Genomic DNA, 25,255 nt, shown 5'->3' with positions numbered 1-25,255 from the left:
TTGGTTTCTGTTGCTAAGGACTTCTTGTCAGTGAATACATTCACTAATAATTCTGTCAACCAAGAGCAATTCTGCTATCACAAGAAACACAATGTGTGATGAGGGAGAGAGAAGACAAGCCTGCTTCAGGTCAGGTCCCATTACATCTAGTCTGTGACTTGGATGCATGATGAGCTGTAAACCACTATCTGTAGAATCTGAGGCTGCCTGCATAATAGTTAAGGTTGAGTGTCACCTAGGGATGTGAATCGTTTTTCGACGATTAAAATTATCGTCTCGATAATTTTAATATCGTCTTAAACCGTTATGGAACACATACAATAGAGATTCTCAACGATTTATCGTTATAAATCGTTAGAATCGTGAGCCGGCTACACTAAACCCCCTAAAAACCCCCCCCCCGACCCTTTAAATTAAATCTCCCCCCCCCCCGAACCCCCCCCCCCCCCAATGACTTAAATAACCTGGGTGTCCAGCGGCGGTCCGGAACGGCAGCGGTCCGGAACGGGCTCCTGCTATTGAATCTTGTTGTCTTCAGCCGGCGCCATTTTCCAAAATGGCGCCGAAAAATGGCGGGCGGCCATAGAACAACACGATTCCCGGCAGGAGTGTCCTTCCGGACCCCCGCTGGACTTTTGGCAAGTCTTGTGGGGGTCAGGAGGGCCCCCCCCAAGCTGGCCAAAAGTTCCTGGAGGTCCAGCGGGGGTCAGGGAACGATTTCCCACCGCGAATCGTTTCCCGTACGGAAAATGGCGCCGGCAGGAGATCGACTGCAGGAGGTCGTTCAGCGAGGGTTCCGGCGCCTCGCTGAACGACCTCCTGCAGTCGATCTCCTGCCGGCGCCATTTTCCGTACGGGAAACGATTCGCGGCGGGAAATCGTTCCCTGACCCCCGCTGGACCTCCAGGAACTTTTGGCCAGCTTGGGGGGGCCTCCTGACCCCCACAAGACTTGCCAAAAGTCCAGCGGGGGTCCGGAAAGGACCTCCTGCCGTGGAATCGTGTTGTTCTATGGCCGCTGCCATTTTTCGGCGCCATTTTGGAAAATGGCGCCGGCTGAAGACAACAAGATTCAATAGCAGGAGCCCGTTCCGGACCGCTGCCGTTCCGGACCGCGGCTGGAACACCAGGTTATTTAAGTCATTTGGGGGGGGTTCGGGAGGGTGGGGAGATTTTAATTTAAAAGGGTCGGGGGTGGGTTTTAGGAGGTTTTAATTGGCCGGCTCACGATTTAACGATTTTTTCACGATATTTTACCCCCCCCAAACGGCAACAATACGATTCCCTCCCCCTCCCAGCCGAAATCGATCGTTAAGACGATCGAGGACACGATTCACATCTCTATTGTCACCCTCCTAATTTGGCAACTACAGGTCAAGAATTGCAAGGCTGCACAAAAAAAATATGCTTTGCATTGTTGCAAACTTTTTTCAGTCTGAGATCTTCTTAAGACCTATATCAAAACCATTGGTCCAGTACACAGCTTACAACATGGACTACAGGCATGGTAGAGAACATGAAATTGTCTCTATCAAGTTCAATGGTTTTAATTTGCAAGTACATTCAGTACTTTGAGCAAAAATAACAGAATAAAGAGTGTTAACCCTTGTCTGAAATGATCTTCAAACGTGCAGATGACCCTACCTATGGCAATCTTTCTAAAATATTTTTCTTATCTGTGAAATTTGTGAAATGCGGGTTGACTCCTTACAGTAATGGCAACTTATATCTGCTGAAGATGTTCATTAGCAAGTAAAAAAGTTGAATAGTTCAGCTCAGTTACTCACCTTGGAAAGGTGTTGAGGTAGTGTGATTGGGTTTGAATAGGGACCAACATTTGTTAATCAAGAGAGCAGTGAGTCACTCAGGCTGACTAACTAAGTGTGAAGGTTGTGTGTTTGATGTGAATAGGTACTATTCTTTGTTAATCAGCACAGCAGTACGTCACTCAGGAAATCTAACTGAAGTGTACATCTCCTAAGGGATTGTTTTGCACTAATTTACCTTAGAAGCACATTATAAATTAGAAGGAAAGAGCTCAGTAACCCACATTCCAGTGGGAACACTGAGAGGAGAGGATCACCTTGCTGGTGGCTGAAAGAAATCAGTAAATGTTTGCTTGGGACATTGGGAATATTTAATGTGTTTGTGTGTTTGTGCCTTTAATAGTCAGAAAGGCAGTGAATAAACAAGTTAGACTGTTTGTATTTTTAAATAGTCAATAAGGTAGCAGTAGGTAGTGTGTTTATTTTTAAAAGTCTGCAGAACTGAGTGTTCTCCAGACTTTTAAAGACTTTTTAAAGACTTTTAAAGACTTTTTAAAGCACTGGATGGCGCCGACCATCCAGTGCTCCTACCATGTGACAGGAGCTGGCCAATGGCACGGATACCCTGTCACATGGTAAGGGCAAAGGGCCATCGGCGCCATCTTTATGAGTGGCAGCCGATGGCCCAAGAACAGGAGATCGCTCCCGGGACCACCACTAGACCACCAGGTAATTTTAAAATATTTTGGGGGGCTCAGGAGGGTGGGGGAAGCTAAGGGGTCGTTTTTAAAGGGCCGGTTGGGTTTTTTTTTATCGGGCCATCGGCACCATTTTTGAGTGGCAGCCAAAATGGTGCCGATAGACCGAGAGTGGGATATCGGTCCCCGCGCCCCCACTGGACCACCAGGTACTCGTAAAAAGCTTTGGGGGGGGGGGGGGGGGGGGGGGGGTTCGGGAGGGTGGGGGAAGGTAAGGGGTTCATTTTAAAGGGTCGGGCCTCACTAAAAAAAAACAAAAAACAATGTGAATCGGAACAAATTCCGATTCACATCACCCACGATCAGATTTTTTCCCCCCTCTAGCTGAACCCGATCATTAAGACGATCGGGCACACGATTCACATCTCTAGAAAGAGCCATCGGCGCCATGTTGATTGCTGGCAGCCGATGGCCGTAGTGCAGGAGATGTGTCCCGGACCGGTCCTGGCCCCCCACTGGAGCCACCCGGGCGTCTGTCAGGTTTTGTGTGTGTTGTGAGGGACTGGGAAGTAAATAAATTTGGCATGTGTGTGGGGGATGTGAGGAGGGTGGTTTTGTGTGTGTTGGGAGGCTGTGGGAAGTAAATCAATTTGGCATGTGTGTGGGGGGGTGTGAGGAGGGTGGTGGGTGTATTTTATCTGTAAAGGAAATAGTTATCTTCCGGCGAAAAAAGTGCGCGAATGTGTTAAAATGGAAGTGAAACGTGGACCTGGACTGGCGAAATGATTAGTGTAGCGTGTGTTAGTGTAAGGTGTAACAGATGGCGCTTACGTCCAGCAGATGCCGCTGTTTTCTCAAAAAAAATTTTAAACCTATTTTACCTGTCACAGGTGTGACATATCTGTAATGTAAGTACAGAAGAACCTTCCTGTATGCGAAATGAAGGTTGTGTCCAATTTTGAAAGCAATTGGTTCAGTGGTTTCTGAGATTAGCGATTTTGTCTAAACTATTTAACATTTTTATTTATATAGATGTTTATTCAAATAAAAAATCTGAATATAGTTCTTTATAATAAATTTGCCAAACAGTACTGTCACCAGACTGAGAAACCTGAATCCATGACCCAATAACCCAACATCAGCTGATGTTTTATAGGCAAATATTGCTTCGAGGTTGATTAATAATTCAAAATTCTTGATTCGGGACAGTGTTCTATGTGGATGCTGGAATCCACATAGAATGTGAATCAGTTATTTACTCTTTCAGATAATATAAGGACTAAGGGGCACACCATGAAGATAGCAAGTAGCACATTTAAATCAAATCAGAGAAAATTCTTTTTCACGCAATGCACAATTAAGCTCTGGAATTCATTGCCAGAGGATATGGTAAAGACATTTAGCATAGTTGGGTTAAAAAAAGGTTTACCCAAGTCCCTAAAGGAAAAGTCCATAAACTGCTATTAATCAAGTTGTCTTAGGGAATAGCCACTGCTTATTACTGGCATAGTATTATGGGATTTATTTAATGTTTGGGTACTTGCCAGATACTTGTATCCTAGATTAGCACATGTTGGAAACAGGATGCTGGGCTTGATGGACCCTTGGTCTGATCCAGTATGGCAACTTCTTATGTTATATTCTTATTTCTCTCATCATCATATACAGTCAGTAAAATAATTCCTATATTGAACATCTGGTGTGATATGGCATCCTTTACAAAGAGCTGGATGGGCAACAAAATAGCCCTCATCGAGGTTCTCTCTATATTGGAACAAAATACTACAGGCATTGGAACAAAGTACTACAGGCATTAATTTTCTCCTCTTTAGATTATTGCAATTCCTTACTGCTGGGTCTCCCACAAACCACTTTACGCTTGTTACAGGTACTTCAGAACTCAGCGGCCAGAGTTCTGACAAACTGCAGAAAATGCGACCATATTACGCCCATTTTGATAAACTTGCATTGGCTCCCAATCACACAAAGAATATTTTACAAAACTTGCTGTTTGTTCCATAAAGCAATTTACAGCCAAAAAATGACTGGCTGAATTTTACCATTCGATTACATACCCCTCATAGAACTTTAAGATCTGCTAATAAAGGATTACTTCAGATTCCATCCGTAAATACCGCCCATCTTACTTTAGTATATGAGAGGATTATCTCTATTGCAGGACCCACTCTCTGGAATACCTTGCCAGCTGAACTAAGACAAAATTGAGTTTAAAATTTTTTAAAAAGCCTTGAATAAAAAAAGATGGGGCATCCATTTTTATTGGAGTGGTTTACAGGCCTCCAAACCAAAAGGAAGAGCTGGACAGAGATCTGGTTGACGACATCCACAGGATAGCAAAGAAAGGAGAAGTGGTGATCGTTGGAGACTTTAATATGCCAGATGTAGACTGGAGAATCCCATCTGCAGAATCTAATAATAGTAGAGAAATAGTAGATGCCCTGCAAGTAGCTTTGTTCAAACAAATGGTAATGGAACCCACGAGAGAAGGAGCTATACTCGACTTAGTGCTCACTAATGGAGATAATGTCTCAGACGTCCAGGTGAGTGCCCACCTCAGCACCAGTAATCATCAAACGGTATGGTTTAATATGACAAAAAGGACACGGAAAAGAAGCACAAAAACCCAAGTTTTGATGTTCAAAAACACGGACTTTGATGAAATGGGGAAGTACCTGGAGGAAGAACTAAAAGGCTGGGAAAACGAGAGAGATGTGGATCAACAGTGGACCAATCTAAAAGGAGCAATTACCAAGGCAACTAATCTATATGTTAGAAAAGTAAAGAAAAGCAAAAGAAAAATGAAACCTATCTGGTTCTCAAAGGAGGTGGCTGACAAAATAAAGGCTAAAAGAACAGCGTTCAAGAAATATAAAAGATCCCAAAGGAGGAGCACAAAGAAGAATATCTGGTAGAACTGAGGGAGACGAAGAAATTAATCAAGATGGCAAAAAGTCAAACGGAAGAGAGGATTGCCAAAGAGGTAAAGAGTGGTAACAAAACATTTTTCAGATACATCAGTGAAAAGAGAAAAGTTCAAAGTGGTATAGTGAAATTGAAAGGTGGAAAGGATCAATGTGTGGAGAGAGACGAAGAAATGGCAGAAATATTAAATGAATACTTCAGTTCTGTGTTCACTAAAGAGGACCCTGGAGAAGGACCGTCACTAGTTAACAAGAAACTGGAGGGGAATGGAGTAGATGTAACTCCATTTACAGTAGAAAATGTATGGGAAGAGCTGGTGAAACTGAAAGTGGACAAAGCCATGGGGCCTGATGAAGTTCATCCCAGAATACTGAGGGAGCTCAGAGATGTGCTGGCGGGTCCGCTGTGTGTCCTGTTCAATAGATCCCTAGAAATGGGAGTGGTGCCGAATGATTGGAGGAGAGCGGTGGTGGTCCCGCTTCACAAGAGTGGGAACAGAGAAGAGGCTGGTAACTACAGACCGGTTAGCCTCACTTCGGTGGTGGGAAAAGTAATGGAGTCACTGTTGAAAGAGAGAATAGTGAACTATCTACAGTCGGGAGAATTGCTGGACCAGAGGCTGCATGGATTCACCATTGGAAGATCCTGTCAGACAAATCTGATTGACTTTTTTGACTGGGTAACCAAGGAATTGGATCAAGGAAGAGCACTCGATGTCATCTACTTGGACTTCAGCAAAGCTTTTGACACTGTCCCGCACAGGAGACTGGTGAATAAAATGAGAAGCTTAGGAGTGAGTGCCGAGGTGGTGGCCTGGATTGCAAACAGGTTGACGGACAGAAGACAATGTGTGATGGTAAATGGAACTCTCTCTGAAGAGAGAGCGGTTTTAAGCGGTGTACCGCAGGGATCGGTGTTGGGACCGGTCCTTTTCAATATCTTTGTGAGCGACATTGCGGAAGGGATAGAAGGTAAGGTATGTCTTTTTGCGGATGACACTAAGATCTGCAACAGAGTGGACACGCCGGAAGGAGTGGAGAGAATGAGACGGGATTTAAGGAAGATGGAAGAGTGGTCGAAGATATGGCAGCTGATATTCAATGCCAAGAAGTGCAGAGTCATGCATATGGGGAGTGGAAATCCGAATGAACTGTATTCGATGGGGGGAGAAAGGCTGATGTGCACGGAGCAGGAGAGAGACCTTGGGGTGATGGTGTTTAATGATCTGAAGTCGGCGAAACAATGTGACAAGGCGATAGCTAAAGCCAGAAGAATGCTGGGCTGCATAGAGAGAGGAATATCGAGTAAGAAAAGGGAAGTGATTATCCCCTTGTACAGGTCCTTGGTGAGACCTCACCTGGAGTATTGTGTTCAGTTCTGGAGACCGTATCTCCGAAGAGACAGAGACAAGATGGAGGCGGTCCAGAGAAGGGCGACCAAAAAGGTGGAAGGTCTTCATCAAATGACTTATGAGGAGAGACTGAAGAATCTAAATATGTACACCCTGGAGGAAAGGAGGAGCAGAGGTGATATGATACAGACTTTCAGATACTTGAAAGGTTTTAATGATCCAAAGACAACGACAAACCTTTTCCGTAGGAAAAAAATCAGCAGAACCAGGGGTCACGATTTGAAGCTCCAGGGAGGAAGATTCAGAACCAATGTCAGGAAGTATTTCTTCACGGAGAGGGTGGTGGATGCCTGGAATGCCCTTCCAGAGGAAGTGGTGAAGACCAGAACTGTGAAGGACTTCAAAGGGGCGTGGGATAAACACTGTGGATCCATAAAATCAAGAGGCCGTCAATAAAGAGTGGGTGGCTCGCCAGAATGACGGCTACTGCCTGGAGATAATACCCTTATTCAATAAACATACACATGGTTACTGTGACTCCAACATCGCTCTAAGCTACAACAGCAAGAGGAAATGTGGAAAAAAGGATTCGCACTCACAAAGCGGGGAATAGCTGGCTTGTTACGGCGGTTACTACCCAAACCAAATAAGCCTGATACTTCACGTTCAACCCATATCCAGCATAGCTCTCTGCTTCAATGGCAGGGGAGAAGAAAAACTGACACTCCACGCATATCCAGCATAGCTCTCTGCTTCAATGGCAGGGGAGAAGAAAAACTGTACTTCACGCATATCCAGCATAGCTCACTGCTTCAACAGCAGGGGAGAAGAAAAAAGGATTCGCACTCACAAAGCAGGGAGTAGCTGGCTTGTTATGGCGGTTACTACCCCAAACCAAATAAGCCTGATACTTCACTTTCATTGCATTTCCAGCATAGCTCTCTGCTTTAACAGCAGGGGAGAAGAAAAACTGATACTTCACGCATATCCAGCATAGCTCTCTGCTTCAACGGCAGGGGAGAAGAAAAACTGATACTTCACGCATATCCAGCATAGCTCCCTGCTTCAACGGCAGGGGAGAAGAAAAACAACCAATAAGGGCTGAATAACATAGTCTGGGTAAAACAAATAAGCATGGGTGTAGCTTGTTTATTGTGGCGGTTACTTCCCCTACTACCCCTAACTAATCAAGCTTGATATTTCACTTGGATGCAGCTCCATCACTGCTCTCTACATTAATGGTGGGGGTGGAAGGGAAATAGAACCAAAGAGCTAAGAGAAACTGATAAGTATGAGAAAAAATGTGTGAAGCTTGCTGGGCAGACTGGATGGGCCGTTTGGTCTTCTTCTGCCGTCATTTCTATGTTTCTATGTAAGACCTAGCTTTTTGAACAAGCCTATTCAGCCAATCTAAGAAAAGATTAATAATAATAAGTGTTATGGGCCTACCCTCCACCCACTTAACCCGACGCTACTGCTGTGCTCCCGCGGCCCGGGCCGCCACATCTCCAACTTCTTAGGCGGCCAGGAGGCTGCTCCCGGCCTCGTTATCCCTCGAGGCAAAAGGACGCGAGCTAGCTATTTTCAGCAGCAGGGAGCTGCTTTCGCTGAAGCCTTGACACCATCTTGTTGCGGCCCAGATCCACTGCCAAGCCTCGTGGGAGTCCGCACCATTCAGCCCCTCCTTGCGGTCATGCCGCCGCCAAAATCCTCCCTGAGCAGCAGGGGATAGCAGCTGCTGCTCCAACGTGAGCCCACAGCCTGGAGGTGGCTCCGAAGCCTACTTGCTCCTTGTTCTCCTGCGCACAGCTTACTGCTGTCCATGGTTCTGCTTCCTCCAGGGTCCTGCTCTTAGGTGCCGGCACGCACCTCTTCACAGTATTTAAAGGGCCAGTAGCAGGAAGTGCTCCTGGCCCCACCTGATGACGTTTTCCTGCTTCAGCCCTATAAAAAGGGCCTTTCTTCAGTTCTTCCTGGCCTTTGGATCGGGTTCCACAGTCGTCTGTGTCCAGGGCCTCTGTGGTCTTCTCCTGCTTGACGGCTTTGTCTTCATGTTCCTGATGTCCTTTGTCCGGGCCTCCATATGTCTTTCGGTTCCTGATGTCTTTCGTCCATGTCTTTAGATGTCTTCATGTTCCTGATGTTCTTCATTTGTACCTCCTGATGTCCGATGTCCTTCCTGATGCCTTTGTCTTCAACTCTGCCTCCATGCCTTGGTTTCTTGATGTCCACTTTCCTGGCGGGACGTTGTCGTGGTCCATGACCAGTCCCATGGGTGGGCTGTGTAGGGCGCCTCATGGTACAAAGGCCATCTTCATCGCCGCAGTGCAACCCTCCGGAAGACTTCTGCTTCAGTCCTAAGTTTTTAATCCTTGAGAATCGTGAATCCTGTGCTTGAGTCTTGTTCCCGGTCTTCGGAGCCTATTGCAACTCGCGTCCGTCCATGTCAAGACTCTGTTCGAACCTGCTCCGCACCAGCATGGTCCGCAACCAGTCCCGTGGATGGACTGTGTAGGGTGTGCTGCGTCACAGTCTTGACCCAGTATCTTGATCCTTGCCTTTGTCTACAGTGTCTTGATCCTTGCCTTCGTCTACACTGTCCTCACTTCAGCCTTCGTCTACAGTGTCCTCGCCTGAAACTTCGTCTACAGTGTCCTCGCTTCAGTCTTCGTCACAAGTCTTCTGTGTTCTAAGGACTCCGTCTGCTCTCATCCTCTGTCCGGCCTGCCGCCTCTTGCCGTACCCAGCGGCAGGTCCGAAAGGGCTTGGAACGGTCGGAAGACTGTTCATCGATCAACATTGCGTTGTTGGTCATCCTGGGGCGTGCAGGTCCAGTAGAAGGTCAGAACTTGTATCCTTGTCTCCGCTTCAGCCTTGTCCTGCTCTTCGTTATCCGTGTTCGCACCAGTTCAACTCCTGCGGTGTGTCTTGGGGCTCCTCCCTGAGTCATGCTGTGGCCCAAGGGCTCACATCACCTCCTTTAGAAACTACCGCGCCTCCACGCTCGTAACAGTAGCCAAAGGCCTCCAAGCCCTCAGTTTGTAACAGCTGCCAGAGGTCACGGTCGTAACAGTAAGATATTAAAATCTATAATCGTATTTTATGCCTATACAGTCTTTCTAGAAAATTGTCTCCCTTTCCCCTTTTAATGTAAGAATTTTATTGTATTTATAATACTCGATGTATACCTTGTGTTTTTATGTTTACTTTTTGTTAACCGTTATGATGTATTTCACCAATTTTTTTTTAAATTGCCACATGCACTTTTTTGTATCTGTTTTTATGTGGATACTTTTGTTATGGAAAATAACATGTGTAGAGTTGAAAATAAATGCAATCTATGCACATTATTTTCTTCCCTTGACCTAAACATTACCCTGGTAATGCCTCCTCTTAAAGTGACTATAAGTATGCATGCTATAGAAAAACATGAACACATTTAGCCACGTTGACGAAGGACAAATTTCAGACAGTCAATTTATGCTATTTACATGGTGTTGAACATTGCCCTCAATTTTTTTCTTCAGTCACGCATTTTGACATCTTTAATTTAGAAAGTAATATTAATTTTAAGAAGTCAGTGATATTACACAATATGTTCTCTATAAAACAAGACATCAATCATACAACATTGAAAATATGAAGTAAAATGCATTCCTGTATTTACTCAACATTAATTTACATAAAAATTAGCTTTTCAAAACATTGTTAATCATCCAGTGCCACATAATTCTTTATTTGAGATTTGCACATTGCATCTTTAATTCAGAACAGAGTACGGTAGTTATTCATAAAACTGCTGCTTCTGGGATAAGCATTCAAACCAGATAAAAAAAGTGAAAATAAGTTGTTATAGCTAGTATTTTTTATTATTATTTTCCACTACAGCTGTACAAAATGTATTCACTGAAGCATAAACTGGTAATTTTTCAAAACTAGAAAATTAATGAATCAATATTAGATTTAGCAAAGTACACTTTACTGAACAGCACTGCTTGTATGTTTCTAGCCTGATACACAATGAAATGAAAATATTTTTTTCTAAATGTATAATTTTATATGCTTATATTTCAAAAGAAGCTTTTGAGCCTTTCTTTCACAACAGTGGCTTTTTTTTTAAGTGAGATCAATTTAGACCTCATAGATAGCAGTAAACAGAACTATCTACAAGGAAAGATATTGCACTTCCTATGTGACTCCTGCTACATAGATGTTTATAGTGTTGGGGATCATAAAAGACTCAAGTCCTCCTGCTTATGCAGGATTCTGATACTCAAAATGGAATCCGATGGTTCTCACATAAGTCCCTTATGCTTCTCATGCAGCTATATAGCAACAGATCACACTGCAGCATCATAAGTCATTTCTCTGAACACCGTAAGTGGCACAGATTCATTTAAAACACACGGAGGTCTTGACTTTTTGGCAGGGCTTAATTTGTAGATAAAAAGTAATGGAACTATGGAGTGGTAGAGGGAATCTGGGGTCAAGGCCTGGTGTGACTTGCATAAGGCAGAAGGGTCAGGGTCAGATATGAACTCTCTCCATCCCAATAACAGACAAATTGTCACACCCTTCACAGTCTTCTTCCTCCTTATCCCTGAGATCTTTCTGTCTCCAGGCCCCACCAATGCTCAATCCCCAGCTATTCTTCTCCCACCAGTGCTCAGTGAAATTAAGGAATTATGGGCCTCATTTTCAGAGAGAGAGAGAGAGAGAGAGAGAGAGAGAGAGAGAGAGAGAGAGAGAGAGAGAGAGAGAACCTTACTATAGTGCCTATGCCCTACATAGGTATTTGAATCCCTATGGGAGGGCTACCTACTAACTTGGGGTGGGGATTAGGTATGAGCGTCGGGGGTTGGGGGCCACTTTTGCATTCCACATGAGACCTACGGACAGAACAGTGGTCTCTAGTGCAGATTTGCTGGCCGTTGGAGTGAGGACGCTCACACCAAGAAGTGGTTTGGGCAACGTTCTCTCCACCTAGCTTGATGGACACTCTACCTGGGCAACAACATGCTAGGTGGAGAAAATGTTGGCCAAATCTCCGCTTGGAGTGAGCGTCCCCACCCCGAGTTAGTAGGTAGCCCTCCCATAGGGATTCAAATACCTATGTAGGGCATAGGCACTATAGTAAGTCTCTCTCTCTCTCTCTCTCTCTCTCTCTCTCTCTCTCTCTCTCTCTCTCTCTCTCTCTCTCTCTCTCCTGCAACAGGCTGTCTGGGACTATCTCCAAAAAGTGCCAAATATTGTGCACCGCGATAAAACCCTGAAAGAATCATCGTGCAGTGGGAAAACATCGCGTGCGGCGACAGAAGCCTCATTTGCATTGGTAACGCCCCCTAATGCGTTACCAATGCAATATTGGAAAATAAGGCCCTAAGGCCTGGATTTATCAAAATGCACTAAACATTGCATGCGATAGGAAAAGGGGTGTGTTTTATGGTAATAGGCATTTTATTAGAAAGTGCACTAATACCTATGCAAAACACTAACCTTTTCACACTTTGGAATTATTGTATTTCCTGCATACAACCACTGGGTGGACCATTTTTAGTAGTTTTGAAGGTCCTGGAGAGCCAGTCTAGCTGAGAGAAAGAGAGAGAGCCTAGCTATAAGGCCCTCATACTAAGTATTTATACCTCTATATGAGGCCCACCTAGTTACTCGAGGTGAGGTTTAGGTATTAGTGTAGGGGTTAGGGGCCACTTTGACATTCAAATTGAGACGTACGAACAGCACAGTGCTCTCTTGTGAAGATTTGAGGACCTTCGGGGTGAGGAAAATCATCCAAAGATGAGATTTGTGCAATGTTCTCTCAACCTAGCTTGATGGACTCTCTACCTGGGTAACATCAGCCAGGTTGAGAGAACAAATCTAGCTGGGCTCACACAATCATGCACATGTATTTTTGTATCATCCGTGAAAATGCGCATACACGATCTAAAATAGGCACAACTTTAATGTTAATGTTGCTCATGTACCTTTGCATATATTTGCACATGGTTTGTAGTTTATGTGCAAATTTGTGCATGCCATCCATCTGCACACTTCTGTGATGTGCAACTTCTGTTTCTTCAGGAGCATGTACTTTCTGCAATGCTGGCATTTGCAAGACAGCCAAATTTTACTGCTAGGGTCATCACCTACCATTCCTGGTAGTGGATCATTAGAGGGATCTCTTCTCTATCCCCAGAGTGCACTGCAATCAGAGGTGTGCCTGGTGTGAGCATTATTTAACTGTTGAGCTTCAAACCTCTGTGAGATAAGTAGAATGTGGGTAGTGGGGATAGGGTCAGGTAAGGATGCCCATGGGGGTCACTAGGGGGACTCTAGGTGTCTGGGGGTGGGTGGGGTCAGATAAGGAGGAGCATGGGGGGGGGGGGTCACTGGAGGAGCTCTAAGAGTGGAGTGTGGGTGTGCAGGTGGGATCAGGTAAGGAGGTGCATGAGTCACTAGGAGGGTTCTAGGGGTATGGCAGTGGGGTCACTTAAGGTTGTGCAAGAGGGATATTAAGGGGTTTTAGCAATGTGGGGGTGTGGGTGGGGTCAGGTAATGATGTGCATGGAGTCACTATAAGGGCTATAGGGGTGTGGGGGTAAGATCAGGTAAGGATGTGCATGGAGCATCACTAAGGGGGCTCAATGTAGCCTTCAAATAGGGCAATAGTTAATAGGTATGTCTAGATACAGTAACATTTATATTCAATTATGAGCATGATGTATGTATATGTGTTGCCAATGGAATACATGTTAACAATGAATAGTTGGCAACGATGACAACAGAAGACTTAAACCAATAGTCATAAGTATAGGAAAGGTGTAATTACAAGCTAGATTATTCTATGGGAGATGACATTGATTTAATGGTGGCTCAAATAGCAGAGGAAACCTATGCCCTCCTTTCAGCAGGGAGAGATTTGGCCCTTTTGCATGGTTCCTGTTACTCCCCAAAGCTATATGCTCTATGGAAAGGGATATTCCTACTGACTGGACTACCCAGCTTCCTCCCTCATGAAAAGAGATATCATGGCAGTTCATGGAATGTCCCTGTTCAGGGATTCTTTCAGTGGAGACACACTACTTCAAGGTATATTAAGGGAATGCAAAGAACCATGCAACTTACTTCAGATGTCAGTAGAATTGATACATAACAGTATGAAGGTCACATTACAGCTGCAGAGCACACTCAGCTTTGCCATACTATTTATCTCTATAGATTGAGGGCCTAAAGAAGTACGCCTGGGAGCTGTGCCAGAAGTGATGGAGGTGGCTGGTCCAGCGGAAAACCAAGCGGGATGGGGCTGGAAGTAAGTTCATGATATTGCCATCAGGGAAATTTTCACAAGGTCTACGTCCTATTCCGACACCAGCCACATTATAAGCCAACTGCTCAACACTATACTGTCTCTGCCTTGAGCTTAAACAAACTCTCAAGTAAACATTCTTATACCTTGGCAATTATCTGGGTCATGGGCTGCACTTTCATGAAATGTTACTTGGAAGGCACCCTCAGGACTAGCTGGAAACCCTTCAGGGTGTTTGCACTCACTCTTAAATTTATTCCGATGGAAAATATATGGCTCTTATCCTATACAACTGCCTCATGGACTTAGATACCTTTCTATATAAACCACAATCTAACGCTTCAGACTAACACTGAGTCTAATTCTGAGCCTGCATCACAAGCAAAGCACCCTCAAATGAAATGCAGCTGAAATTAATATTCTGCATGTCAAGGGATCATTCTATGGCCTTGCTACCACCTATATAATGTGGGTGTCCTATAGCTTGGAGCACTTCCTTTTGATTATATTTCTTCTAGGGATGTGAATCGTTTTAGGACGATTAAAATTATCGTCCGATAATTTTAATATCGTCTTAAACCGTTATGGAACACAATACAATAGAGATTCTAACGATTTATCGTTATAAATCGTTAGAATCGTGAGCCGGCACACTAAAACCCCCCCAAAACCCACCCCCGACCCTTTAAATTAAATCCCCCACCCTCCCGAACCCCCCCCCAAATGACTTAAATAACCTGCGGGTCCAGCGGCGGTCCGGAACGACAGCGGTCCGGAACGGGCTCCTGCTCCTGAATCTTGTTGTCTTCAGCCGGCGCCATTTTCCAAAATGGCGCCGAAAAATGGCGGCGGCCATAGACGAACACGATTGGACGGCAGGAGGTCCTTCCAGACCCCCGCTGGACTTTTGGCAAGTCTCGTGGGGGTCAGGAGGCCCCCCACAAGCTGGCCAAAAGTTCCTGGAGGTCCAGCGGGGGTCAGGGAGCGATTTCCCGCCGCGAATCGTTTTCGTACGGAAAATGGCGCCGGCAGGAGATCGACTGCAGGAGGTTGTTCAGCGAGGCGCCGGAACCCTCGCCGCTGGACCCGCAGGTTATTTAAGTCATTTGGGGGGGGTTCGGGAGGGTGGGGGATTTAATTTAAAGGGTCGGGGGTGGGTTTTAGGGGTTTTAATGTGCCGGTTTTGCGATTTTTCGATTTTTCACGATTTTTCACGATTTTTCACGATATTTTACCCCCCCAAACGGCAACAATACGATTCCCTCCCCCTCCCAGCCGAAATCGATCTTTAAGACGATCGAGGACACGATTCACATCCCTAATTTCTTCCAGAAAAGGAATGCCATCTAACTGCCTCTATGATCAAGCACATCACACCCTACATATAGGCATCAGAAAGAGGGGGGTACAAGGACTGTCACTAGCAATAGCTGCTTCCCCTTCCTTTCTAATTTTCATTAGGCTTCCTACTTACCAAGCATATCTGGAAGCTAAAAAGTGTGAGAGTGAAACCTCCTCTGGCTAGAATGCTGCAGGAGAGTACAAGAGAGTGAGATCTCCACTGGCTAGGGTGCTGTAGGAGACTGCAAGAGACTGAGACATATAGCTAGTGCCATGCTTCCTGGTTCAGCCCCCTCCCTCTTCAGAACAGGATCTGCTGGTTCAGTCTCTCCCCTTTCCTCCCCTAACCCTGGAGAATCTAATGACATCTGACAAGCTCTCTCTGCTAGAATGAGAACAAATAACAGCAAGAAAAAAACCAAAAACAAAGCATGAGCTACAATTTTATTATTAAATTATGATAGGCTGACAGCAGCAGAAGAACAGAAGACAATGTGAGGGCTATGTTTTATCATCAATAATCTTTTTTTTTTTTTTTTGATGGTTTGATGCTGGGAATTGGAACTAGTTCACTACCCTGCTAGTCAGGCCTCTGTGTGAGCTGGCTGGGCTGATCTTGGAGAAGGGAAGTGCAGTGGGCCATTGACAGAGCAAATGGAGACAGTGAGTCCCTGAAAAGGTAGGAGGAAGGAGGAGAAAATATAAAGGTGGCTGCTGCAGGCTCAGTAAGGACTGGCAAAAAGGGCAGACACTTTACATGATCATGGTATTGTGCCCTTGGTTGGTCAGTCCAGAAGAGGGTATACTCACTAACAGGTGAATTTTCAAAGAAGTTGTGCATGTAAATGTAACTTACTAGCACAGCAATTTTCAAAAGCCATTTTACGCACGTAAAGTGCACTTGCATGGGTAAATCCTATGGATAATTTAATGGCATATATTGTAACAATTTTCTACAGTCCGCTTACTCAGGTAAACTGCATTTACATGTGTAAAACCCAGTTTTAAGTGTGTAAATACTTTTGAAAATTAGGTCCTAAGTGAACACATGAGCAGCAGTAGAAGCATATATATATGTATGTGTGTGTGTGTGTGTGTGTGTGTGTGTGAATTTTAGAGTTTCTGAGAAAGTGCATGTGTGTGTCTGTGTCTGAGAGAGTGTGAGTGAGTGTCAGTGTCTGAGCATGTCTCAGAAAGTGTGTGTTGTGGGAATTATGAGCTTTCCTCCTGAAAGAGTATGTCAGGGGTTAAACTCTATCAACACATCCAACTTCCCCTTTCTCGGGCCTGCACTGAAGGCAGCAAAATTGTGTAAGCTTTAGCCTGCCACTAGCTGAGACAGGAAATCTGTCTGACAATCTGCTTGCACCAGACATGCCTGCACCAGGAATAGAGCTCAAACTGTAGCAGATCGAAACTGCTCTTTGCCTACTTCCTCTTACACTTAGTCAGCTAGTTTAACACATCTTAAACTGCTTCAATGTCCAGTTTATGACCTTTCCCCTCCCGGCCTGCCAGCTTACACGTAGTCAGCATAAAGGCCAGGAAGGACATTTATGGTATGACGCTGTAACAGCCAATGAATGATATATGTATTTGCAAAGAACCAATGATGTGATGACAAATCTGCATGCTATGCTATACTATGGAATTATGTACAATAAAAGGAGCCTCGGGGAAGGAGGAGAGGAGGTGACCTTCCCGGGGACACGCTTCACCACGAACTCTGCCTGATGTGTCTTCATTGATGCAACAGTGTGTGACTTAGAGAATGCAATTATGTATTGGTCAGTTTCTGTGAGAACAAGAGTGTGTGTAAGTGTGAATCACCCTTCTTTCCCCCAGCAATCTTAGGCTCACCAAATATGCTGCCGCTGCTGTGCAGCGATATGGTTTTAGCTACTTTTACCCAATCTGGAGATTTTTCACAGTGGATCTAGTGACTTTTTCAAGTAGGAGTTGGCAACACTGCATAGGTGTTAGAATGGGATAGACTACCCAGACCCTGGCCCATCCAACTTTATCTCAGAGGCACACAATCCCTACCTGCAGGCAGAAAGAACATCCCAGTTGCTGTGACAGTGGCGCTGCCAAATGGTGACCCACCCCACATGGGCAAGAAGAGGACTCCACAGTGGCATGGGATGGTGACATGTTCACGGGGTAGAAGAAGACCCTCTAGATAGGTGGGGTGTAAGAGAAGGGAAGGTGTGAGGGAGAGAAAGAGAATGTGTGAGTGTGTGGATAGGATGGGATTAGAGAGGGTCAGGGAGTGAGTGAGAGTGGAGGGGAGGGGATGGGATGAGCCAGTGGGTTGTGATGGGATGGGGAGGAGGGGGTAAGTAAGTGAAGGGGAGGGAAGAAAAGGGGTGAATAAATGAGAGGGGAGGGAAGGAAAGGTATGGGTTTGAGTGAGGGAATAGGAGAGGGAACGGGGTAGTGAATGAGGGGAGGAAAAGGAAAGGAAATGTAAGAGGCAAAGAAATGTAAGAGGGGTCTGAATCAGGTGGGAGTAAGAGAGAAAAGGAGGGGGGTAAGTGGGAGAGAGTGCAGGGCAGGTGGAAGCACTAGACACTGCCTACAGCACCATAGCTTTGGGGGCAGCACAACAGTGGGAAGACTGCAATGATTATGACTGCTTGTTCTTTTCTTCTGTATGGGCACAGAAGAGAAAGTTGTATCACATGGGTCTGTGAGGGAGGGGAAAAAATGTTCATTCGCTGTGGCTGGAAAAAGCAGGGTAAGCATTGGCCCAAGCTCTGGGAAGGATGAGTCTTGTCAGCTCCGTGGACTGAATGTGGAGAGGAAGAAGAATGAATGTGTGTGTGTGTGTGTGTGTGTGTGCGCGTGTGTTTATACACACATATATATATATATATATATATATATATATATATATATATATATATATATATATATGAGAGAGAGTGGACAAAGTATGTGTGCAGCCTCCTGCTCCCCATTAATCCAAAACAATCTCAAGGTGACTGGAAATCAAAAGTTCCCAGGTATGGAGAGCAGGGAATTTCTTTATCCTTGTTAGTTTTAAATGTTTGGTCTTTTGACATTTTTTATTGATTTTTGTGAACTCTAAACATTTTTATGACTCTAACTGTAGACTGATATTCTATTTGTCAGCTGCTTGGACATATTTAATCTTTTATGTGTATCATTTTACTATTTTGATTGATATGTTACATTTCTTGATTGTATTGTTTGATGTTTTATGAGGAATTGTGATGTTTCTGTTTTTCCACTGTTGCACTGTAAACACAGTCAGTTTTTGTCTGCACGTTTCTTCGTACTTTAAGGTCTTTTTATTCTGTATATGGAGACAGTCTGTTATGTTTGCCAGCTCACTCACCTTGTGCCACTAGACCTGCTGAAACCACAACATACCTCGTGGCCAGGACGACTATGCCATCACCCACTGTCACCTTCCCTCTAGCTGCGTACGCATGGTACATGCCGGCCTATGTAGACCCTGCAGCAGAAACCACTCTCCCAGATAACATCATATCCCTGAGTATTTAAACCCCATCTATGCAACAGAGCATCGCCTCAGCAACGGGTCGACTACCGTAGGGAGAGTTAGTTGCTGCGTTCCTGCCTTTTCCAGTTAATTTTCAAAATTCTATAACACAGTATTTTCAAATATTATAAAAATGGAGAAACACAAACAGATATGACAGCAGATATAAAGCCCATCCAGTCTGCCCAATTTGTTTCCTTTTTTTTAATGCCGTAGAGCATAGTTGATCTCATTTACACATCTGGCTTTCTATTCACTTCTTCTCAAGAAAGGATCCTCTGAGGCTGATATATATTCAGAGAAAGTTGAGTCTCTAAATTTAGGTACCAAAGCTAAGTGCCTGATTACATATATACTTAGATGACTGCATTTGCTGAAAATAGGCAACAGATTTTAGGCACTGTAGTGTAAACTGAGGTGCCTAAATTTAGATCTGCTATTGACTTTCCTAATTTTAAGTGCCTAGCATTGGAAATCAATGCTGAGTGCATAATTTCATTTCCCTGATCTGACTTCTGCTCTGATCATGCCTAAATTTAGGAACTCAGGTAGGGATAATTTTTAATTTGCAAATCTAGGCACCTACCTTAGGTATCAAGATCTTTTGAATATTGACCTGTGTGTTCAAATGATTTCTGTTTTTGCATTCACCATATCTGTTTGGAGGCTGTTCTATGCTCCCATGATCCTTGCTGAAAAGAAATATTTTCTAATATTACTTCTGATTCATTACCATTTGAGCAACATATTGTGTCTTCTTTTCTAGAATGCCCTTTCCTCCAAAAATGTTTCTTGTGAATTACACATTCCTTGAGGTATTTGAATGTGTATCACATCCCTTCCTTATCTCTTCTATATGATATATTAAGTTTTTAAGCCTGATCTCATACAGCAAAATGTTAGTAGTTTTGCTCTGGACCACCATTATTTCCTTTCAGACTTATGTTCATTATATTTCAGAGGTTGAGGACTTTGCTATCATATATGATCCAACTGCAGTTCAAAGTATGTGCAGGAGTTTATTCAAAGATGTTTTAGGTAAACGAAAATAGTAACCTTACTTAGTCTGTTGGGGACGCACCTGATAGATAGTTCCCACATGCGTGACACACCAAATACATGACAGTTACAAGGTTAATCCCAACCCTACCTCCGACCCTCAGTAATGGGTGAAAAGCAGAACTAGAACATTCCCTGTACAACTCGCCATACAAAAAAGATATTCTGGTGTTATCTCAATAACAGCAACACAAACTCCCTCGCAGTAGCCCTACTTATAAAAAGACAGCAGTTCACCACCAATGCATGTCCTTTGAGAAAGCACAACAAATAAGACTGATACAATTGCCTACATGCTAGTAAAATACCTCACCTCGGTCATACACACAAGATTGACCTTCACCAAGTACAGAAAGACCACAAATTACAAATATGGAGACAGATACTGGAATGGAAACCCAAAAAAGCCACTCTGCATTCAGTGCAAAATCTGGAGAAATGGAAACAGAAATATAGCACCTAACATAGTCCCAGGATCTGCAATAATGCACACAAACTAATCCACACAAAGTTACACCTGCATTATGGCATGATTCAAATGGAACAGCCCTACCTGTAAAAAGGCAACACTACAAATATTAAACCAGGCCCTAAACACCAATAAACCTCCAATTAGGAAAACAGAAAAAGCCAAGCTGTTATAGATTCCCACACAGAAATAATTGTAAAACTATAAGAATAAATGTTTCAGTTGATAACAGAACAACATCTAACAATTAAAAACTTTTAAAATATTATTAAAAATTGTTCAAACACCAATAAAATATTTCAAAACAGCAAATACATCACATAATAGCCAATAATTAAAATGGCAGTCAATCAAGAAAAATGACCTTAAAAAGCTACATTTATTTGCCCTTTCCAGCAGTTCTCCTACTCCTTTCCCTTGGAGGCCATACCAGAAGCAGCAGTAACTGCTGAAGCTGTCCTCATGGTCCTCTTCCTCAGGGACCACAACCAGTCTGTTCTCTCTCTCACACCCACACATCAGTCACATCCTCAGGACCACTTTCTGTCTCTCACACACCAATCATCTCCCTGATCAGTCTCTCTCTCTCTCTCTCACACACACACACACACACACACATACCAGTCATCTCCCTGATCAGTCTTTCTCAAGCATATACACGTTACCTCTCTGGCCAGTCTCTCTTAATCATGCAAGGTTCTCTGTCTCTTACTTTCACACAGGCTTTCAATCACACACATGCTCTCTCTCTCTTACTTACAAACATGTTCAATCACACACATGTCCCCTCTCTCTCTCACAGCCACAACCAGCCAGAAACATGCTCCATCTCTCTCTCGCACCACCACATAGAAGCACCCTCCCTGTCTCACATATACACCACCCACACACAGAAATACCCTCCCTGTCTCACATACACACCACACATACACAGAAGCACCCTTCCAATTTCAAATATACACACACACACCAGCCCCCAGCTGAACAGCTCATCTTCGGCCCTGCTGGCCTGGTCTCGGGCAGCAGTGGCCAGCGGCTCTGATCTTCGGCTCTTAGACCTCGCTGACCTGGTCCCCGGCAGTGGCCAGCAGCGTCAATCTTTGTTTCTTTGGCCCGGCCGACCTGGTCTCTGGCAGTGGCTAGCAGCGCTGGTCTTTGTTTCTTCTGCCCCGCCAACCTGGTCTCCCATGGCGGCCAGCAGCTCTGGTCTTTGAATCTTTGGCCCCACTGGCCTGGTCTGCAGTGGTGGCCAGCAGCTCCAGTCTTCAACCCCGCCGGCTGCGGGTAGCATACAACACACCTGCTGGTGCATGGTGACACACTGGTGTGTCACAACACACCAGTTGAGAATTGCTGGTCTAGGGATAATAAAACACAGTCCAAGATTCTGTTTAGATCAGTTAATCCAGTTAGACAAACTTCACAATACTTTAAACAAGAGTTCCACAATATTCTTCTACTTACAGGAATAGATACATAGATATGAATATTCATGGAGCTCTCTGAATCCAATGGCTCAAATCATTTTGGCTCTCATTGTGATCCCCAGAGGACCAAGCCGAATCATCTGGGGGCAAGGTCAGATTCCTGGCTTTCCTTTTTCCCTCAAAACCATTTTTTCCCTTTCTTTATTCATGGGACTATAATTTCCATGCTGATAACCTCGCTGACTCTTAGTTCCTCATCTTAAATATTTCATTCAAACTATGCTCTGTTGCTCCCATTCTCCAGCATAGCCACTTCCTCAGCCTAGTCCTTTCTTCCATTTGCACTATCTCAGGCTTCTTCTCCTCCTCTGTTGTTCCCTTCTCTGACCACCATCTGACACCTTAACATTTAAACCATCGTCCCCCACAATTTCATCCAAACACCACTAACATACTGAGGAATATCTGAGTTATTAACCCCAGTATCCTCTCCAGTGCTGTCTCATCTCTCCTCTCCTCTAAAGCCTTGTTGGATTATGTTGAGGAGATTGTTTCTTATAACGCTATATTTTCCTCTGCTTTGGGCACTCTTACTCCATACCTCCACCTTCCTATAAAGAATGTCAAAATCCCACTTTTGGCTCACCTTCAGAGTTCCTGTGCCCACTCTTTAGAGCACCTCTGGCTATAGTGCCATTCCCCATGCTGACCAGTGCAATAATAATGGGAGATTTTAATTACCCCACATCAAACGAAAAGTGCAGGAGGAGGGTCAATCCTGACAAAAGACTCCAAATGGATTTTGAAAGTAGATAAAGATTTTTATTCATTTATGAGGCAACTCCACTGATTCAAATCCCAAGCACTGCTTAACGGCGTCCCCCGACACGGTCCCGTGTTTCGCCTAGGGCTGCATCGGGAGGGTAACGCCAACAGGGTTTCTCAATAGGAAGGCTAAAACAAATTAAACAAAACGTCAGGATGCTATATAGGACTTACGCCGAGTAAAAATACAAACGATGATCATTCACAATAACTCTTACCTGACAGCTTGGTTTTCTGAATTCTGACAGGGAGCGCACTAACCCTAGACGCTGTCAGAATTCAGAAAACCAAGCTGTCAGGTAAGAGTTATTGTGAATGATCATTGTTTGTATTTTTACTCGGCGTAAGTCCTATATAGCATCCTGACGTTTTGTTTAATTTGTTTTAGCCTTTCTATTGAGAAACCCTGTTGGCGTTACCCTCCCGATGCAGCCCTAGGCGAAACACGGGACCGTGTCGGGGGACGCCGTTAAGCAGTGCTTGGGATTTGAATCAGTGGAGTTGCCTCATAAATGAATAAAAATCTTTATCTACTTTCAAAATCCATTTGGAGTCTTTTGTCAGGATTGACCCTCCTCCTGCACTTTTCGTTTGATGTGAGATTATCTCAAAGTGCAGTCTGCTCTGATATACTTTAGATTTTAATTACCCCAATATTGACTGGGTAAATGTAACATCAGGACTTGCTAGAGACATAAAGTTCCTGGAGATGCAGTGACCAGAATTGTACACAGTATTCAAGATGCAGTCTCACCATGGAGCGATACAGAGGCATTATGACATTTTCTGTTTTATTCACCATTCTCTTTCTAATAATTCCCAACATTCTGTTTGCTTTTTTGACTGCCGCAGCACACTGAACTGATGATTTCAATTTGTTATCCACTATGACGCCTAGATCTCTTTCTTGGGTGGTAGCTCCTAATATGGAACCTAACATTTTGAAACTATAGAATGGGTTATTTTTCCCTATATGCATTACCTTGCACTTATCCACATTAAATTTCATCTGCCATTTCGATGCCCAATTTTCCAGTCTCACAAGGACTTCCTGCAATTTATCACAATCTGCTTGTGATTTAACTACTATGAACAATTTTGTATCATCTGCAAATTTGATTACCTCACTCGTCGTATTTCTTTCCAAATCATTTATAAATATATTGAAAAGTAAAAGTCCCAATACAGATCCCTGAGGCACTCCACTGCTCACTCTTTTCCACTGAGAAAATTGTCCATTTAATCCTACTCTCTGTTTCCTGTCTTTTAGCCAGTTTGCAATCCACGAAAGGACATCGCCACCTATCCCATGACTTTTTACTTTTCCTAGAAGCCTCTCAAGAGGAACTTTGTCAACGCCTTCTGAAAATCATCTGTCACTTCTTCAGTCAATTACTTGCAATTCTGACTGTCCCTTCTTTCTTCAAGCATGTTGTGATCACACTGTTCCTCAAAACTTTCTCCGAACCTTCCCTGATATCTATTGTCCCCTCTCTCGCCTTCTTTTCATATCCAAAATGCTTGACATACCATTCACCTCTACTATCTTGACTTTCATCTCAAGGCATTCTGGATCCAGTCCAGTCTGGCTTTCACCCTCTCATTCTATGGAGACTGATCTTGCCAATGCTCGGGCTACCTCTTGTGGCCAAGACCAAGGGCTTTTCCTTAATCTTCATTCTCCTTGTACTATCCACTTATTTAACATCATTGGTCACTGGCTTCTCCTTGACATAATGTACCCGATTGAATTTCAGGACTCTGCTGTATCTAGGTTTTCTTCTTACTTCTCTTATTGTACTTTTACTGTATCTTCCAGTGTTTTTTTCTCCATCACTATTCTGCTATTGATCAATGTGCCTCAAATCTCTGTCCTGGGCTCTCTTCTCTCTTCTCTTTATATTTCTACCCTCAGTGCTCTGATCTTCTCCCATGGCTTTCAGTACCACCTTTATGCTGATGACTCCCAGATCTACCTCTCTACACCAGAAATTTCACCCATCTAATCCCAAATTTCAGCCTGCTTGTCTGACATCACCACCTGGATGTTCTGTTGCCAACTTAACATGGACAGAACTGAACTTCTTCTCCCCCCTCCAAACCTTTCTTCCTTTGCTGTCTCTGTTGATGGTACTCTCTTCCTCCTGGTTACCTCAGCCCTGTTACGCTTGGGCTCCGGTCAGGAGTCGTGAACACCACCCAGCAGGGTGGCTCCAGGTGGAGAGAGACAGGAATGGCTAGAAACAGTGTCTGGTTCCAGGCTGGGTCAGGGCAGGCGGCAAGTAGCAGTGTCTGGGTCCAGGCTGGGTCAGGGCAGGCGGCAAGTAGCAGTGTCTGGGTCCAGGCTGGGTCAGGGCAGGCGGCAAGTAGCAGTGTCTGGGTTCAGGCTGGGTCAGGGCAGGCGGCAAGTAGCAGTGTCTGGGTTCAGGCTGGGTCAGGGCAAGGCAGGTCAGAAGGCCCGTAGGCCACACACACACAGAAGGCCCGTAGGCCACACACAGTAAGCAGGGCAAGGCAGGTCAGAAGGCCCGTAGGCCAC

At 44.4% G+C, this 25,255-nt stretch overlaps 1 protein-coding gene across 3 annotated transcripts in view; it reads right to left on the bottom strand.

Moving 5' to 3' along the window:
- Positions 1–25,255, bottom strand: part of PUDP (pseudouridine 5'-phosphatase) — a 789,960-nt gene that overhangs the window by 351,666 nt on the left and 413,039 nt on the right. For all 3 annotated transcript variants that reach the window (XM_029604431.1, XM_029604429.1, XM_029604430.1), the window contains one exon: positions 19,523–19,628. In XM_029604431.1, the coding sequence (XP_029460291.1) occupies positions 19,523–19,628 (106 nt within the window). The remainder of the gene's footprint in view (positions 1–19,522; positions 19,629–25,255) is intronic.

The sequence above is a fragment of the Rhinatrema bivittatum genome, chromosome 5, assembly GCF_901001135.1.
Source record: "Rhinatrema bivittatum chromosome 5, aRhiBiv1.1, whole genome shotgun sequence".
In the NCBI taxonomy this organism is placed as follows: domain Eukaryota; kingdom Metazoa; phylum Chordata; class Amphibia; order Gymnophiona; family Rhinatrematidae; genus Rhinatrema; species Rhinatrema bivittatum.
The sequence above is the reverse complement of the archived record's forward strand: the minus strand, read 5'-3'. Positions and strand labels throughout refer to the sequence as shown.